Source organism: Betta splendens, chromosome 2 (genome assembly GCF_900634795.4).
Source record: "Betta splendens chromosome 2, fBetSpl5.4, whole genome shotgun sequence".
Taxonomy (NCBI): Eukaryota; Metazoa; Chordata; class Actinopteri; order Anabantiformes; family Osphronemidae; genus Betta; species Betta splendens.
Genome location: NC_040882.2, coordinates 1,965,470 through 1,983,466, shown reverse-complemented (window position 1 = coordinate 1,983,466; position 17,997 = coordinate 1,965,470). Strand labels below are relative to the sequence as shown.

General features: G+C 46.9%; 2 protein-coding genes across 9 annotated transcripts; both read right to left on the bottom strand.

Moving 5' to 3' along the window:
- Positions 1-215: 215 nt before the first annotated feature.
- On the bottom strand, positions 216-10,980 carry tmem198b (transmembrane protein 198b). Of its 6 annotated transcripts, XM_041068606.2 has the most exons (7): positions 10,089-10,980; positions 9,456-9,587; positions 9,197-9,318; positions 4,223-4,458; positions 3,566-4,147; positions 3,289-3,485; positions 216-3,145 (listed from the first exon to the last, which is right to left on the bottom strand). In XM_041068606.2, exons 3-7 carry the CDS (start codon positions 9,220-9,222, stop codon positions 2,993-2,995), a joined length of 1,194 nt encoding a protein of 397 aa, XP_040924540.1. In that variant the 5' UTR covers positions 9,223-9,318; positions 9,456-9,587; positions 10,089-10,980; the 3' UTR covers positions 216-2,992. The 6 variants fall into 6 exon arrangements, with proteins under 6 accessions (XP_040924540.1, XP_055362606.1, XP_055362602.1 ...); XM_055506631.1 differs by lacking the exon at positions 9,197-9,318; XM_055506627.1 differs by lacking the exons at positions 9,197-9,318; positions 9,456-9,587 and adding an exon at positions 4,728-4,959.
- A 144-nt stretch (positions 10,981-11,124) lies between these two features.
- Positions 11,125-17,650, bottom strand: si:ch211-113j14.1 (sterol 26-hydroxylase, mitochondrial). 3 transcript variants are annotated; one of them, XM_029134319.3, is made up of 10 exons: positions 17,348-17,650; positions 15,812-16,002; positions 14,902-15,101; positions 14,631-14,828; positions 14,385-14,548; positions 13,252-13,418; positions 12,928-13,009; positions 12,625-12,840; positions 12,114-12,249; positions 11,125-12,045 (listed from the first exon to the last, which is right to left on the bottom strand). In XM_029134319.3, exons 1-9 carry the CDS (start codon positions 17,564-17,566, stop codon positions 12,133-12,135), a joined length of 1,554 nt encoding a protein of 517 aa, XP_028990152.1. In that variant the 5' UTR covers positions 17,567-17,650; the 3' UTR covers positions 11,125-12,045; positions 12,114-12,132. The 3 variants fall into 3 exon arrangements, with proteins under 3 accessions (XP_028990152.1, XP_028990161.1, XP_028990143.1); XM_029134328.3 differs by having other exon boundaries at positions 11,125-11,277; XM_029134310.3 differs by having other exon boundaries at positions 12,118-12,249; positions 17,348-17,649.
- Positions 17,651-17,997: the final 347 nt, after the last annotated feature.

The window sequence follows — 17,997 nt, the reverse complement described above, 5'->3', positions numbered from 1 at the left end:
GGAAATGTGTGTCTGCTATTTAAAAGGGACACAAAGGGCAGACACAGATGAGGAGGTGGAGGAGATGATGAAATGTTTAGATATGAGAGGAAAACGATAGAGTAAAAAGCAGAGAAGAATCCCTTCAGACAATGTGCCAATAAATGGCTTGGTGCTCTGGCTGATTGATGTCTGAATGTCCTTGTGTGCGGAAGATGACTCACACATTGATCATGTACAGGAACACATGCTTTAATGGTCATAGTCCGTTACTGGCCGACAGTGCTGACTTGTCAGTGTCGTCTACAGAGAAATAAATAGATCAGCAAATAAATACATCCTACCAGAAAAGCATGTCATTAAATCACAAGAAAATAAGCTTTAATTAAAAGAAAAGTAAAAAAGTGGCTTCTGTGTTTTACTGTTTGTACAAACTTCACATTGATGAACATCAAGAAGTGATGAAACGTGTCTGGGGGGAGCCACAGTGAAGCCACGCTGGGCTGACGGGGATGAGACCACGTATCTGGCTTCAGACAAATAACAATGTACAGTTCGTCGTTGTTTGCTTGTCATTTAATAGAGAGCAACAAAAAAATCACATTATCATTCAAATAAGAAAATCAACGCGTGGGATGGGAACTAAGTAGGTTAGTATGGCCACTGGTCCCATTCAGACGCACTGGGCCTTATTTACAGTGACACCTCAGCCTGGACTCGTTCCTGTAGCGTGCTTTGATTAGGACACCAGACAAATCAAGATAATGGCGTGTAAAGTTTCGTGGTTAAATGTGTTTTCACAACTTCATTGTGGTGTAAAATTAGGCCAATAAAAGTGTTCACCAGCGTCTCCACAACAGGTTTGGCAGGAAATCTGTGAAGAAAATGTAACAAGTGCTACAGTCGTCACATTTTCAACAGAAGGTTGAGAGTCTTGACGATCTGGTGGATTTCTTGTGTTCTATCTAACACAACGGGGACAACTCAAACTGAGAGGCCAGATAGCATCAAGCAAAGCTCTGATGCATTTAACATTATTGAAGTAGCCTCTTTCTACATAGGATTCAAAATCTAGAATGATCCATCAGCTGCTTAGTTTCACTTCCAAAGGTGTAAACTGTGACGCTGTCACAACATCAGCCTGACAATGCTGTCGACTGTTTTCACAGGATGCTATTTTGGGTTTGACGAGGTTGCACCGCTTTAGCTTAGTCCCTGTACAGATGCTGCCTCAGACACAATGTGGCAAATTATTCTAAAAAAAATCCTAAAAAATATTGGACCAAATGGTAAAGTTTTAATTAGTTGCTTGTTATGCTCCTAATTTCCAGTAATTTCCTAACGCTTCAGGCCAGCGCATATGATGTTACAAAAACGAAGAGAGCCACAACTTACTGTATGTACACAGACACATAAACATTCTTAGCAAAAATTATTTTCAATTTCAGTTAGACCACTAATTTAGTTTGGTTCTGGCCAAGCAATATTGGACCTCGTTGTCTCAGTAGGGCGTCTGTAAATATTGCTGTGGATCCCCCTATTTGTCAGCCTATGGTGTCTGATGTCTCAGGCCTAAATGTATGAAGTACAACGTAGAGGAGGTCAGGTCACAGCATCCTTGTCATCATCCAGGCTGATTGCTGGCATTGAACTCATTCTGACAGAGCGATGACAGAGGCAGGTACGTCACATACTGTACTGTTATAGAGAACAACCTCACCTTTCCGATCTCAATTCAGATTCTGATTCTATCGCAGTCGGGTGCAGGTTAGTTTTGGGCCGAGCCTGTGGTGATGCTGTGAGATGACACTCGTTAACAAGGTGAACAAAGGGATCAGACTAATGAGCCAAATGTGCAAAAAACAGGAAGTGAACTTCTACCACACTGTGTCTACATGCACCATGTTGTCACATAAATGCACCAGATAATCTAAAAGGTGCCTTTTGCATAACGGGACATTTAAGGTTCACAGCAGAATCTGTCAGAGATCGAACTCTAAGCTGCAGTGATGAAAGGAAACATTTTTCTATCATTTTAAATGTTGTTTGGTTTGATTTGAGGTACCAATGCAAATATGGCTTTCCGACCATCAGCTAAAACCCAATCGGTCTCATAGATCCTGGCCTCTTCAGGATGTATTTGCTGCTGTTTTAGCTTTATGGCTCCTTCTGTGTTCACATGCACAGCAAAAACAAGCCACTGATGGGAGATCTGCCAATAATCCCCCCTCCGGTTCCTGAATAGTCCTGTCCAAGGAGGGACAAGGCACCCATTTAACAGTTGAAGTAGAGGATCATCCAGCACCAGAGTGATGAAGGGTTTCCACCCTTCAAAATGTAACATCCTTACCTCAAGGAGGATGTTTCTAGTCCACATGGCACAGTTTGCATTTAACGGCCCTTACTTCCCTTTATACACTATTTGTTGGACATTTAAAAAGACTGCAGGCAGAGAACTCATCTAGAGAGCAGGAGTTTGTAGAAATACCACAAGGGTAAGGTTGTATTTTGATGTTCATACAGAGCCTGTGTGAGAACCTGAGGTTGGCTGCACCAAAGCTCCAATCTGAACCGCTTTGACATGAGTCAGTGACGTACTGGACAGGCTGTGGCGGCACCGTGGTGTAGTGGTTAGTATTTTTGCCTCACAGCAAGAAGGGTTCAATTCCGGGGTCGTCCAGGTGCCTTGCTGTGTGGCACTATGTCTGCAGACATGCAGCCAGGTTGACTGGGTCTATATGTGTCCCCGCCCTGTGATTGGACTCCAGCAGGACTCAGGAAAAAGTGCCTAAGACTAGTGAGTGCACAGGTCATTTAAGTGCATGGATGAAGCTCTGCACGGCTGCAGCAGCAGCAGCCTTACAGACAGATTCACCTTATAACAATGAATGAAGGGATAAACCAGTTTGTTTCTTTCTAGAACTGTTTTTGAACCTCTTTGTTTGTCTGTTATACAGTCATGTATGTTCCAGGCTCAGTGATGCGTTCAGGGCTCAGGGGGCCGGACGATTGGTCAGATTCGCAGTGAAGGTCCTGCCGCTTCTGTTTGGGGAGGCATGGAGCTGCGGTTGTAGGCTACGTCCACCACAGCATGGGCTTCACCGATCAAGTGGCCTGGGAAGGGCTGCGCCTGCACTTGTCTGTCACGGAAGCTCTGGATGTAGCTCTGGACGAAGCACAGAAAGATTGATGTTGGAAAGGCCGATTATAAAAAAACATAAACGTAACATTAACGTCACAACGTTAGCTCTGTTAGTTAGGCAGGAGACAGGAAGGCACGACACACTGTACAGTAAGAAGCAAACTGACTGGTGACAGGACGTCGGTGTCGTAGCGGCGTATGGGGTTGGGCTTGCGGCGGTAGGCAGGCTCCTGGAGCTGCTTGGCCTGGTGGTGGTGGGAGGCGGAGCCGTGCTGCTGCTTCTTCTTCTTCTTGTTGTGGTAACGCTCGTCTCGCTGGCGAATCCGCATCACCTGCATCCTCCTCTGCTGCCGGCTGATGATGACTGTGGAGCACAGAGGGCGGTTGCTGAGCACAGTCCCTGTTCTGCGCAGCCACAGTCACAAGCCAAACAGGTCTCCTTACCCTTGGTGTGGGAGTACCCCCCGGCCGTCACCTTCCACTGGATGACCACGCCGAGCAGCGTGAGGGCCGGCCACACGCCCAGCACCACCCACATCAGCCAGCACACCGGCTTGGCTGGTGCTGCCTTCATGCGCTCGTACATGTAGAGAACCAGGGCAAACAGCTCCACAAAGTAGTCCAGCGCCACAGTGATGACGGCCGCGCCGAACACGGCCGTGGACAGCGTGGTAAACAGACGCTGCCACTGCAGGGTGAGCACGGCGAACAGCATGCCCAGGCCAAGCAGCACGCCCAGAGGCACCCAGACGGAGCGCGGGGGGCTGTCGGACAGCTCCTCCATGCCCACCAGGGTGGCCACGGCCAACAGCAGGCCCAGGAGCAGGCCCACCATGAAGAGGCCCACGCTGCGGACCAGCATGGTGACCAGGCCGCAGAGCGTGCCGATGCCCAGGCCAATGCCCACGGACGCCTCCACGCTGAGCTGGGTGTCCAGCACGCGCTCCTTGTAGCAGAGCATGAAGATGACGACGGAGCCGAACATGAGGCCAGTCAGAAACATCACGGCTTTGAAGCACCGATAGCCTGAAGGAAGATGAAGCCTTAGGATATCACACAAACCCTACACGAAGTGAGCGAAACAGCACTTTACAGACTCACCGAAGAAGCAGTAGATGATGCCAAAGAGACAGCACATGGAGCAGATGACGGAGGGAACCAGCTTGTAGCGGCCGCTGGATGCCTCGCAGCCGTTCAGCCGCCCGGGGCCCAGCTCCCGCTCCGACTGAGCCAGTACCGTTTCCAGCATGGTCGGCATTTTGACCGGGAGGAGGTGATCAGGTGGGAGGAAGGGGACAGCGGAGGCTACAGAGCACGGCCAAGCCACAAGGTTGTACCTAGAGGAGAAGAAGAGCATTAAAGGCAACCGTTTGGCTGAAGGTGTGTGATGAGCTGCTGACCCAAGCCTGCCTCTCATCCACTGACAGCTGGGATTGGTTCAAGAGGTAGAGCTGTTGCCCAAGTCATTTGCCAAAGTGTCCTTGGGCAATACACTGAACCCCAGGCTGTCCCCTGTGTCGGAAAAGTAGCTCTGTGAATGCATAAATGTGAATGAGTGCAGAAACCGCTGTAAATATTATAGCTGAAAAAGTGCAGGACCATTTACCAATATAGGGCAGCAGGTTATCTCTTTTAGGAAGAGTGGACGAGCCTGATGAAGACATCCTCCACAGGCAGACTCTGTGGCTGCCAGCTCAGAGCAGATGCTGTGGGACAAAGGTGCTAATGCTAATGCTCTCCCGCAGAAGCAGTGAGAAAACGGATGCACCAGTTGGCAGAGGGGGATAAGCTGAACCAGCAAGAGCACCTGTGGCCTCAACTCCCCAGAGGAAGAGGATCTGTAGGAGAGGTCAGAGAAATGGACGAGGCATTCAATGAAGTCTGCTGAGTTAAGTATCTGTATCTGTAGCAACAATTCTAGTAGCATTGTCACCCTGTTAGTGAAACCTGACTGAGTCAAAACATCTACTCCCAGACTCAAATGAAACCTAATTTATGCCTACTATAAAAACACTTTACAAGGCGGATCCTGTATTAAAACATCCACCTCAGTCATTCAGCTTCCAGCCATGTCCTGCTCTCAGCATCCTGACACGTTACTGACGTGGGCTTCACAGAGTCTGCACCAGTGGTGGTGGAAATCACAACATCCATCTAACATGAAAGCTGTGGTTGGTATTGAACCACCGACGCAGGGCCTGTTGGGTGGCTGTGCTGGAGCCAACCTTGGCAGAGTCCACTGACCAGGCCTCTAAATGAGGTTATAGGATTGTCAGGCTGATGCCTGTTGTCACGTTCCAACTAATGCAAAGAGGTTCAGCGGTGGACTGGTATTCTGCCATTTCCAGTGTCACTGAGCAACAAGCACATGTTGAAGATGCAGATGATGCAAAACTCAGCAAAACAAGATGAAGTGTGAGTTGTTGAATGTTTCAAAGCTTTATAATTAATGTTATGGTGAATAATCATTTTCATATAAAACAGAACACTGAGCAGCCCAAATAATAACACAATGCTAAATGTGAATTACTGTTTGTCCACAGATGCATCACATTTGAACCATAAGAGTAACATAAACAGAAAAATAGTGGATCACAATCACCCAAAGAGGAAGGGGGGGGGGCACTAAGCCATTATATGCCAAGGATCAAATTGAGCAGTTTTATATTTGCAGACGGATCATCATCTGTTTATAAAACCAGGTTATTTCTCCCGTCGCTCAAATCAGCAGCAATAAAAGCAACCTTCTCCTCCTCTCACCCTGCTTCCTGTCTGTTGCCTTGACGCTGACAAACAGCCAGCGATGGGCTCCAGTCCAAAGTCTGACCAATGGCTGAGCAGCTTAAACTCCCATAGCAACAGAGTGAAAACCAATCAATGGCCTCAACTGTTCCCAACGAATGTGTTCCTACGTCAGCGCGCGTGCGTGTGTGTGTGTGTGTGTGTGTGTGTGTGTGTGTGTCATTCATACTAAAAGCAGGAGCTGCCTTGTTAACACATAAACTACCACTGGGTCAATAAATACTTTAAAAGAGAGACAATAAATAAAATTTTCACTACAAACTGTGCCATCATCATCATCATCACCGGCAATGTCTGACCCACACTGACCCCCCTGCACGTTCTGTCTGACTGTCCAGTGTTCTCCTGGTTTCCTATATTCACTTGGCCTTGTCATTCAAAAGCACACTTCCTGGTTCCGTCCCAGCCTCTCTCTAAAGAACACAATTCAACCACCTTCCATCTATAGATTCAGAATCATTGCTGTGTTGGTGTTGATTTCCTCTTCTCTGCTCAAACCTGCTGTCGCACTGTCACACGTTTCCTTATAGTAGATCTTTTGGAATCAACTGCTCCTTCTCCAGTCTGCTGGTAGCTGAAGGCTAATTCCACATTAGCATCATGAGCCTTCCTGGGTTGACGAGGATCCAGTGGCCCACGCCAAGCCACCACTCAAACCACACCGAGTGTTTTCTGATGCTCTATAGACACCAGGTGCTATTCGGACCCTTACCTGGCTTGAACCACTCTCTCTTGATTGACATGGGCACCTTTCTCTGGACATTTTGTGGTTCTGATGAGCTCACGTTTCATCCGCTGCTCTTCAACTTCTCCAGATCAGAATGGGCAAAGTGAAAGAGCAACCAGCCAAACCCAATGGTCTCCATACTGTCTTTGCATTAGGTAATGCTTTCTCAGTGGTCCAAAATGTGAAAAATGTGATTTTCCCACAGACATGTCTGTTTCCCACAGACATACACCCAGAGGGAACCATAGGACTACATTTCCCACTCATACAGGACTTTCTGGTGATACAGCTCAGGACCATCTGCCTCCAGCTCCTTTAGTCTCAGTAGTTCAGCAATATTTCTGTATTAGTTATTATTATTAGTTAGAGAGCATGATGTCCTCATGCTAAATGAAGGATCCACCAGCTGTTCTTGTGTTTGTAGAGTGTTTAAGAGCATGATCGTCAAACACGAGGCAACCACCATGACTTCATGTCTGCCGCTACGGTGGACTGCACGCTTCTCAATTACAAATCACAGCTTCCATCATGACATATTTTTCTTTAAGCATACAGTAATCAAATTTTAAATATAAGCTTATAAACATCCTCAGTAACATATGTTCCATCAAAAGCACACAATTGCAAACGTTGTGTCAGTGAAGCTGTTACTGAAAAAGGCTGGAATAAGAGAGAAGCGACAGAAAGGAGAGGAGGAAGAAGAACACGAGCAGCTTCCCACCTCCTGTTACATAACTTTCATCGTGTATTACTCACTGCACTGCTCAGTTTCATCACCACTCCTCCATGTGTTTAAACCATCCTAACAGGTGCAGCAGTGAAAAGGGGAATATTGTAATAACGTTTTCATACTTCTACATCAAAAATTCCTCCGGGAATCGGTAAACTCCATCAGGCCATTTCCCGTTTACAGTTTCTGTTGATCAGCTGATCTTAGTCTGATGATGTCACATGACCAAGCTTCTTCTTTAGTATGTCGAAAGTGTTCAATGACAAACAGAGTATTATGTAGGCTCTGGAAGATAATATATATTATATTTAAAGAGCCCATATATTATTTATTTTGGGACACTTTATCAGTGATGGGTAGCTGAGGGCCTATGTAGACACAGAATGTAGGACACAAGTGAATTCAGCCCGTCTTTTTCCAGTTCAGTGAGAACCAGACAGAAATTAGGTCAAACAGAAACACTTTGTTGTGACGCACAAATGGAGTTAAGTGTCAGTCAAACCCACTTCCGCCTCTGGACCAACAAAGGTTCCGCCTTCACAACGTCTAACCTGCCACGGGTCACTTGCTCCTTTAGATTCTAACTCACAACAGGTGTGTGAATGTGTGTTTGTGCGCGAGCAGTACTGATCAGTTAGCAAAGCCAGACCAGCTCTCAGCCTAATGCTCCCTCAAATATCTTACTGTGTGACAGTACATAAGGAAAGTGTATGCATCACTGAGCTGCTGTGTTGGGGGATGAACTTGCTGTGTGTTGATTATCACTAAACATTTGCTGTAATTAACAGTAACTCTTATGACTCAAATCGAGCATCAGACCCTGAAAGTGTTTTTAGTCCTTATAAAAAACAGTAATTCTGTTACTTCACTCTATGTTAACGTTCTTTGCATTCCAGAACCCTTAGTCTGTATTGCAGCAGGTGTCAGCTACCAGTGGAACGTGACCTTGAGAGGTCAAGAGTCAAGTTCAGTGTCAGTGATAACAGCTTAATGGCGCTGGGCATGAATGAAGTGTGGCAAACTTAAACCATGAACATCGGTTGTTTGGTGGTTTAGTTCAGACTACGAACCTTCATTTTTGGAGGAACAAACACAAAGCATCTGACTGGACTGTGACTTTACAACTACGTGACCAAACATCCAGGTTCACTTTAGAACTGTTTTTTCTTTGCATTTTGAGAAGTATTGAAATAAAAATATATTTTCACTGAACTGGCCCAAGAGTTTCATAACTTCTACACCCAAACTCAGATGAGGGGATCAGTCTCCAGGTTGTGTCCAAGCAACATCTGAGCCTCCTGTATAAAGACTCTCTGTAGGTCAGAACGTAGCCTAATTACTACCACCACACAGACGACACACAGATGAAACCACAGGAGGAACGAGGCTGAAAGACCTGATGACATTAGGTCTGATTAGAGATGAGAAAGAGGGTCCACTGCACCAAGTGACCTTTCACCATCCTCTGTACTGTACCATAGCATAAAAAGTGAAGCTACAATTTAGGGTTTGATGTTGTTTTTAGACTCAAGAGCTCAGGGTCTGGTTTCACAAACACTGAGCCTGGCTTCCATCTAACTAAAGCCGTTGAGCTCCAGCATTGGGCCACAGCGGGCCTAATGAGCTGTTATGAGCTTCTACAGCTCCCTCCTCAACAGAGCTTCTCACAAACTATGGTCCAAAGTTCCTCTCAAAGAAATGTGGAATAAAGGTTAAACCGCACGCACGGGAAGAAAGGCAGAGATAAAAACAGCTACATTACATCATGCACCCAAAGAGCAGCGTTTGGTGGCTCTCACCCACAGACGTGACTCACGGCTGCCGATGCCAAGGGTCCAACATGTTCACACCTCCTCACTGAGCAGGTTATGTAAGGCTGAGACGAACGGGCCAGGACGCATGTGGCTGCTGTCACTTCCTGTGATCGGGCAGAATGCACTGAGGGTGACAGGGAGACGAGGAGGAGGAGGAGGAGGAAGACGCTGAGGCTTTGTGCATGTCACACTGTTTTGAGCCTGAGCAGCACTGACGACGTCCCCACACAAACTGTTTCAGCCCATGAAGTCATTGTTCACCTGCTGCAGCGCGTCCATCCTCACGGACTCTTACATAACTGCACTCTCCTTCTGGACCTGTTTTCTCTTTGCCACCATCTTAATCCTGCTGCCTCCGTGTGACTCACAGCCCCCAGTTCTGTCTGCTGAGCCCTGGAGGAGAAGCACAGGAATATCAATGATGTCTGCTCCTGGAGTAAACCCCGCTCTGCACCGTGGACCCTCTACGTCCACACAGCTGCTGGAGCCGGTTCCTTATCGCTGTGATGCAGGAATGTGGCTGCTGTAACCTGTCCCCAAACTCTCACTGTAGCGCTGAACTTTGATGATTGTGTTGTGTAGAGTCAGAGCAGCCGTGACACCTCAACTCTAAGCCATGATTCCACGCTGAACCGAAGTTTAATGAGCCACTAATTAACCAGATACATCAAGCACTCAATAACGCTCAGCTTCACTGACTCTGGTTCCGCTCAGATGCTCGACCCTTGCATCCGGGTCGGACTGAACCCATGTCAGCTTCCATCACACCGTTCCATCCCCTAATAGCCTCATGTTCTGCTGGGTTCCTGGCAGAACCCTCAGGTAGTGATGTTTAACAGCAGGTGTGCGCGTCGAGACAAAGCGCCGAACCACGCGTGTGTAGCGGCCACTCACCATGACCATCATCCGGTCGACGCGTCTCCTCCTGAATTTGACACACCGAACATTTTCGACGCCGTAATCCCGGGCTGGCTGCGTTCCGGTCTGCGTGAAGCCCCGTCTCTCCCCGCAGGCTGCAGGACGGAAGGTCCCTGTCGCGCTACTCCATGGTGGGAAGGACGCGCATAGACCAGACTACGACGAGGAACATCCCGCCTTACGAAGCGTAAGCGCCCACTGGAGCGAAGCTGAGGGCCATCCGAGTTGTGATCTGCATGAACGGACGGACGGATGGAGGATATTGACCATCGGGGAAGAAGGTGGCCTCCGCTGCAAAAGATGACGCGTCCGGGCTCATCGAGGCTCGTCACACTTCGTGTTGCTGGAGTGAATCATCCACGGACGCGAATATAGAGTCACACGTCAAACCCACCGACACACGGCGGCTGTTTGTCACTAACGGAGCATCGTCTGGTTTCATAGAGAACATAATCAACGTGTACCAGCGTAAACGCGAACAAAAACACACGTTCATGGCGAACGCGGCCCCATTATGGGCCATTTTTTACAGAGCAGCGTCCTCACGCAATGATCGGCGTCAGGCGACGTCAACGAGAAGCAGCGTTTGTATTCGAGGCTGAATTTAGCAGCTGGAAACATCTGAAGCCCGTTTTTACTTTAATCTGAATTTACCTTCGCCACAACAGCCACAGTCCTGTCTGCACTGAGTCGACTGCCAGAGAAGATTAAGGTCACCAGCAGCCTGCAGATTACTCTTATTATTATTCATTGGGATTTCGCAAGATTACTATTGATTTTTGTCTGCACGAGTTGAATAAATGCAACAAACCCAAACTCTGCCACGTGCAGAAGCAAAGTAGTACAAATTAAATTGTCCAAATTAGTTCTGTAAGATACAAAAGATCTGTTTGTTTTTAGCTAGACACGAGGTCACGTTATATTATTATGCAGTTATATATTATAAAACCGGTCAAAAATGAGACAAAATAAAAAAAAAATTAAACTGTATTAGGAATTTGATGACATTCGCTCCATTTGACAATATTTAATGTCGCAAGTTTGTACATTAGATCATTTTACTGTTCAGATGTGTCCAGCAGAGGGAGGCAGTGTGTTCACAGCTCAAATGCTCAAAGAAGTAAAGCACAATGGTCCAGTGGGTCTAGAGTCAGGAGAGTGACTCCTGAAAATGTGAAAAGGACAAGACATTTTATGTTAGAGTTCCTAACTCAGTGTGTGAGATTAACAAAGGCACATGAAAATAAAAGTCAGGTAAAGTAAAAGCAAACGTGTTAAGTATTACAAAAGTACTGAAGCAATAAGAAAATGAAAGGAAGCTGTGAGACTGAGACTCCAGTATTTCATGATGTTACAGAGCTGACTCACCTCTTGCTGCACCATTTTGCTTTTTTATTTGCCCAGCCTAATATTTCTACCTTGTTTTCTAAAAAAACACTGTGCTGCGTATTTGTTTTTACCAGTCAGAACCTTTTAATGTTTTCTTCATTTGCCTTCTTTGCATTGCTTTCTCTCTTCCTGCGTAAATCTTCTCTTAGAAAACAGTACATGATGCATGAATTTGGTTTTACCTTTTCTGTCTTGACTTCACCCAAAGGTTTTCTTTTGTCTTAAACCTTTTAAATGCTTTGAGGTAACTTTTGTTGTGAATTGGTGCTATAAAAAAAAGTGAGTTGAATTGTTTTGCTGAAGCAAAATCATGAAGCGCATAGTTTTGAAAGCAGGCTTTCACTTTCATGATTAGCCTTAACTCGACAATACTAGAAGAAAACAAGAAACTGGAAACAACATCCACACACAGATTACAATGACAGTGATGATCTCTCATCACTCAGAGCAGCAAGCTAGAAAACACATCATACAAATGCGTGTGCCCTTAACATGCAGAACCTGCAGGATCAAACCCTCAGCTCCTCCTCGTCTCCCGGAAGCTCTGGACACACAAATAAATCACAATGAACATGACATCAAAGTAGCAAAAGCAGCCAAGCGGGAACAGACCTACAGGCTCCTCAGCCGCTCAGGCTCTGGCCAGGAAGCGCAGGTTGATTGGTTTGGATGGAATGAGCAAGATCCGAGTTTTAGGCTTCACGGCTGCCGCTCCGTCTTCAGGCAGGACCTGGTAGTGCTGCATCAGCTGCAGGGTCACACAAACTGCTCAGTGGTTCATTATATTTTGAAGCATTCGAGCATTTTGTGCGTTACTGTTGGTATTTCCCGTTGCAGGAACCTACTGAGCCATGATGAAGCTTCTTTACATTCTGGCATCAAATCTTAAAGTAATTAACACAGTGATCAACCGGCTGTGTGATGTGTGAGCAGTTTAACAGGCCTCTCTAGGAACATGAGGCCTTTATGCTTTTGCTTTCCTTCGTCTGTGGCCACACATACATTTAAATTCCTTCCAGTTGTGGAATAATTGTATGAATGAATGAATGCTCCAATTAATCTAAAAATGATGTTATAGTCGATTATAGCTAGTATAGATAAGCTTCCTGTCGGCGTCACACACCCTGGACAGCGTGAAGTACATCTCCATTTCCGCCACCCTCTTCCCCACGCAGGCTCGCACGCCCACGCCGAACGGGATGAAGCTGAACGGGTGGTGCTGGTAGGACCCGGCGGAGCCCTGCTCGGCCCGGAGCCACCGCTCCGGCAGGAAGCGCTGCGCGTGGACAAACTGGTGCTCGTCGTGACACACAGCGTAGTGACACAGGTGGAAGAGAGTCTGAAACGATGGTTTAGAGGCGGCTGAAAGCAAAGCCTGTGTCTGGACAGACAGCTGCTTCCTGAGCGACCGGAGCTCCTACTGTACCTTCTTCGGGAAGCGGTAGTTGTTCACAAGCACCTCGTTCTCTGAAATGAAACGCCCGTTTCCAGGCACCACAGGATACAGTCTACAGAACAGAGACCACATGTTTCCTCCTTTAATCATGAATGAGGAGCAAAGTGACTGGATCCTACATCCACCTCGTTGATGCATATTTTTACAGAGGTCTAAAACTAGAACACTGTGGTTCTAGAAGATACTGGAAATGTGTGTGCGTGCATGCGTGTGTGTGTTCAAAAAGCAATTCCTTACAGTAATATGTATGGGGACAGTTCCCAACATGCCGGAGAGGCAGGTGTGTCAGCTCACCGTAGCGTCTCCTTGACGACGGCCTTCAGATACGGCATGCAGCTCAGCTCGTCGGTGGTTGGCACACGTCTGTCAGGACACACACCGTTCACCTCCCTGTACAGTCGATCCTGGACAGCGGGGTCCCGAGCTAAATGATACAAAGTCCAGGACAAGGTGTTGGATGTCTGCAAGCAGGAAAACATTCACAACATGAATCAGTCATTCAGTATGTATCACACACACTGTGCACGTATTTACTGAGATTCAGAATCGACTATAAACACATCAGATTCTGATTCCATATCAGACGTTCCTCAAGTATCACCAGCCGAAGGTTTAACATCTCGTGCAAAGGCACCGCAGGTAAATCACTTTAAGCTGCACTACTATATGAGACAAACGTGCTGAAAGCAGGTTCAGAGCACAGGAGGTGCTTTACTAAACCACTCCAGCTGCTATGAATGTCACGGTATTGTTTTCATGACTGTGTTCCAGTTTCAGTGACAGATGATGCCGCAATGAGCCTAAGCCTCAGTGTGGAATGTGACTGGACCGGTTCTGTATCAGTGTGTGTGTGTGTATGTGTGTCTGTCTGTGTGTGTCCTTGTGGTTACATCAAAGTGGGGCTTAAACAACGTGTTTTTCTACCTGTGGAGGTCCTCGCTTCAACGTAAGTACAAGGATGTGTGTGTGTGTGTGTGTGTGTGTGTGTGTGTGTGTGTGTGTGTGTGTGTGTGTGTGTGTGATAAATGTGAAGCCATCAGATGTGTGTGGTTCTGAGCTGCTACAATATAAAAGCTGTCTGAACACGAACTGTTTTCTTGAAGCATTTTTGTGTCTCTGTATCATTGCCTTTACACAACATGAGCTGAGCTGAGGCAGATCCTATGAGGCACAGCTGGAATGTTAACAATCACTGTGCTGCTTCAGTGAATCAGAGAAAAGCAGAAGCTGCTCTTCTCCACATTCATTTAGTTGTACTGTGGTAAGACACGATTTCAGCTGTTATGTTTGTTCTAATCTTTCTATTTGGAACAAAATATCTTTTGCTGCTTTGAGGGTTTGTTTGTACTCTGTTCAGCCACTTGAGCTGAAACCACAGGAAGTATTCATGTGACGTGTAACAAACCAAAGCAGAGCATCAGCCTCACCGTGTCGACCCCCCCCAGCAGCAGCTCGGTGACCGTCACGTAGATCTCTGCGCGGCTCAGTTTGTCTGATGACATCAGGTGGGTCAGATACGTGGCCTCAGCCGGTTCCCCGCGCTGAACCTGGGCCTCCAGTTCAGAGATCCTCCTGTCGATGAGCTCCTTTGCTGCCACCCGAGGACAAACATCCACACATCCAACGTTACAGACTTGAAGCTAAGGCTACAATGAGACCAGATGGGGATCTACCTATGTTGTAAAGGTTGTCCCAGGCCTGGACGAAGCGCTTCCAGAAGGGGAGGACGCTGCGGGTCCAGCGCGGGAACAGGATCACCATGTCAGACAGCGTCAGCATGTCGTTGACAGCAGCAATGAACCTGAGGGTTTGTTGGGGGATCTCCTCCTGCAGGCAGCCCAGCCTGCTCTCAAACAGGATGGAGGACATACCTACAGGGAGAGGAGCACTAGACGTCTATCCTCCCTCGGCACTCGCCGCCTCTGGATTTATTGCATCACTTACCCTCAAAGCCGAACTTATAGAGCTCGGCCGACAGATCCGAGACCGTGGTTCGGTCCCGGCTCCGACTGCGGAGCAGCTCCACGCGCTGCAGCAGGTCGTCCACCACCTGGTTAATGATGGGGGCGAACGCAAACACCTCCGGCAGCTTCAGCATCTTGGGGTTCAGGACGCTGCGGATCCGGTACCACTCCGGTCCTGTGCTACAGGCAGAGGAGCTTGTTGGTTAGGGGACAGGTTTAAGAGGAACTGACCTGACGAAGAAATGTAAATAGATGTTAATAAATAGATTCTTTTCCTATACTGCTGATTCTGTTTATTTCTGTGTCTGTGTTAGTTGGCTGCTACGATGCCCAGTCTGACCCGGTTAAACTGAATAAAGCTCTCGGCTTCACAGCTGACCTAATAAATGGATCATTAGCAAATGATGCAGACGACAACATGCTATTTGGTCTGAATTGATCTATTTAAAGTGTGACATTATATCAGTTACATCACAGGTGCTCAGAGTAAAGTAACAGCAAATCATTATACGGTAAAGAAACTGGTGAAAGTCAGTGCGTTGTAGAGAGCACACTGTTTCCTGCCTGTTTTCTCTCTCTCTTTTTCATGTGACGCCAGGTTCTCCTTCGCTTCCGGAGTCTCTTGTTCAGAGTTGTACGCTTTTTTCACAGCTGTTTTCCAGGTGTTTTGCCTTAGAGCTTGATTTCTTTTCTCCCTGTTTATCTTTTAGTCGCCTTTTCTGTTTTCTCTCTAGTGCAAAGGATTAGACTGGGTTTAGGAGCATCCACCCCACTTTTATTGCTAAAGTTTATTAGGTGATTTATTTATCCTTTCTTAGTTTTTCTAACTAAAACTTTAGCCTTTTACAGTAACTACCATGCATCAGCCCAGTAAACACGGTGATACTCACTCCACGTGCAGACCGTAGGCCTGTCCTCTCAGCTCCCTGTACTCCTTCCAGTGTGGAAGCTCCGATCGCACCGGGTAGCGTCCTTCCTGTTGGATCACCTGAGCGATGAGCTCTGGTGACGCCACGTTGATCACATCGAATGGGCCGAATCGGGACCGCCACATGGGCCCGTACAGACTCTTCTGTAGCCCCTGGTGTCAAATTCAAAGGAGCACATGTTGGGAGCGTGTCATCAGGCCCCATAAGAATAACCAGTCGGACTACTTAACCCAAATATCATACAGATAATGTGGGTGATGGAGAAATGTGGTTACAAAAGTTCCTCTTCCTTCCTTCCTTCCTCAAGTTCCTCTTGGGTGGAAAAAGTCATGCATTGTGCTAGTGAATAAAACGCCACGTCCCAGAGTCCTCAATGACTACAGACCTGTGGCTCTGACGTCTCACATCATGAAGGCTTTAGAGAGGCTGATCCTGGACTCCACGCGTTCTCTGGTCAAACCCTCAGTCGACCCCCTCCACTCCCTCCACTCCTTGATGGGGTTGCATATCAACCCAGTTTTTTATTTTTATTAACCCAGTACGCCCGCCTGCAGAACTGTGTGTCTGACATGGTGGTCTGCAGCACAGGAGCTCCACAGCAGACAGTCCTGTCTCCTTCCTCTTCACCCTGTACACCTCAAACCTCAGGTACAACTCAGAGTCCTGTCATCTGCCTTTGTAGGACGTATCCAGGGTGGTGACATCACTGAGTACCAGGGAGTGGTGGACAGCTTTGTGGACTGGTCTGGACAGAACCACCTCCAACTGAACATTAACCAAACTGAAGAGCTGGTGATAGACTTCAGGAAATCTGGGAGTCACACTCAGCACAAATACCTGGAAGTGTACTTGCACAATAAACTGGACTGAAAAAAAGGAACTCCTCAGCTGTGAACAAGAAGGCTCAAAGCAGGATGTACTTCCTGAACTGTAACTAAATTTTGATGTGTATGTGTACATTTTTCCCCCTTACTTCCTCGTGCGTACCTCTACACTTAACAACTATCAAAAGTGTGCAAAACAGTTTCTCACTGGGAGGAATAAAGTATTTTGGGCCTTAATCTTAAATCAGTATCCTGGTGTATTGGTGAGCAAGAACATGTTGTTCTTTAGTCTGCAGGCTGCAAACCAGGAAAACATGAGGAAATCTACTGACCACATACTTTGCATGTGGTACACACAAGTACAGAAACATCTACATATGGTGTCTCACATGTTTAGCAATAGATGCATTTGTTGTGACCAAACAAGGTCAATTCCCTGCAGACATGTTCTATTGACCTATATGAAGTTCAGAGACATGTCTCAGGTATAGTAAATGTGTGACTTATTTAGTTATTGTTCCCTGGACGTGAATGTAATTATTCCACTCATCCATGTAATGAATAAATGACTATATGAGATAAGTCCCAAACTCAAGCTGCCTAAACTACAAATACATTTATTGATAGTTTCTTATGGGTTTGGGTGATTCGTCTGACGGATCTGGACCCGTACCTGCAACAAGTGACTGTTCTTCGCATATCCTTTAACGAACAACCAGTACAGGGTCGTGGACACACTGGGTCCCGGCAGCTCGTCCTTGGTCTTCTCCTCGTTCGTCGTCGGGACGCTCAGGCTTCTTGTGGCGGACACCGCCGCGGACGCTCCGGGGCGCAAAGAGGCGCAGAGCGCAGCCGGACGCAGGTACCGGACCGCAGCCGTCGAGAAGCCCATGGCAGGAACCGAGCCTTTAGGTCGATGTGACTGTGCGCCTCCAGAGTTTTCTATTCGCCCTCTGCTGGATATTTACGACTACTGCGGATCTTGCCGGTGACTGGAAGAGCGAGGCAGCGAATGAATAGCGGGTTTGTTCATTCTTTACGCCCAGTTTGTATTTCATCCTCATCCTGAAACCAGTAGGTTGAAACATGGTTTCAAAAATGATTGCAAACGTAAATACCACCTCATAGTAGATTTAGAGCACAACTCAGTAAACCTTATTTGTTATACAGATTCTTGAAACTCGAAGGAAAAATGTTTAGAAAAGCTCCCTATGTAGATAACTGCTCAGGAACACTAACCTGGAGCTGAAATGTTTAACACAAGGTCCAAAAAAATGACCAGCTGTTTCCAACATCTCATTTTTAAGAACACAGTTATAGATA

What these genes read in the sequence shown, in the direction of transcription:
- tmem198b (XM_041068606.2), bottom strand. Translation starts at nt 9,222, where the DNA reads ATGTTGGACCCTTGGCATCGGCAGCC. An exon ending in GACCCTTGGCATCGGCAGCC is followed by an intron (nt 4,459 to 9,196) that starts GTGAGTCACGTC and finishes CTTCTCCTCTAG; the next exon opens with GTACAACCTTGTGGCTTGGC. An exon ending in GGGGTACTCCCACACCAAGG is followed by an intron (nt 3,486 to 3,565) that starts GTAAGGAGACCT and finishes TGTGCTCCACAG; the next exon opens with TCATCATCAGCCGGCAGCAG.
- si:ch211-113j14.1 (XM_029134319.3), bottom strand. Translation starts at nt 17,566, where the DNA reads ATGGGCTTCTCGACGGCTGCGGTCCGGTACCTGCGTCCGGCTGCGCTC. An exon ending in GCCTACGGTCTGCACGTGGA is followed by an intron (nt 15,102 to 15,811) that starts GTGAGTATCACC and finishes CTCTGCCTGTAG; the next exon opens with CACAGGACCGGAGTGGTACC. An exon ending in TGTACTTCACGCTGTCCAGG is followed by an intron (nt 12,250 to 12,624) that starts GTGTGTGACGCC and finishes GTGACCCTGCAG; the next exon opens with CTGATGCAGCACTACCAGGT.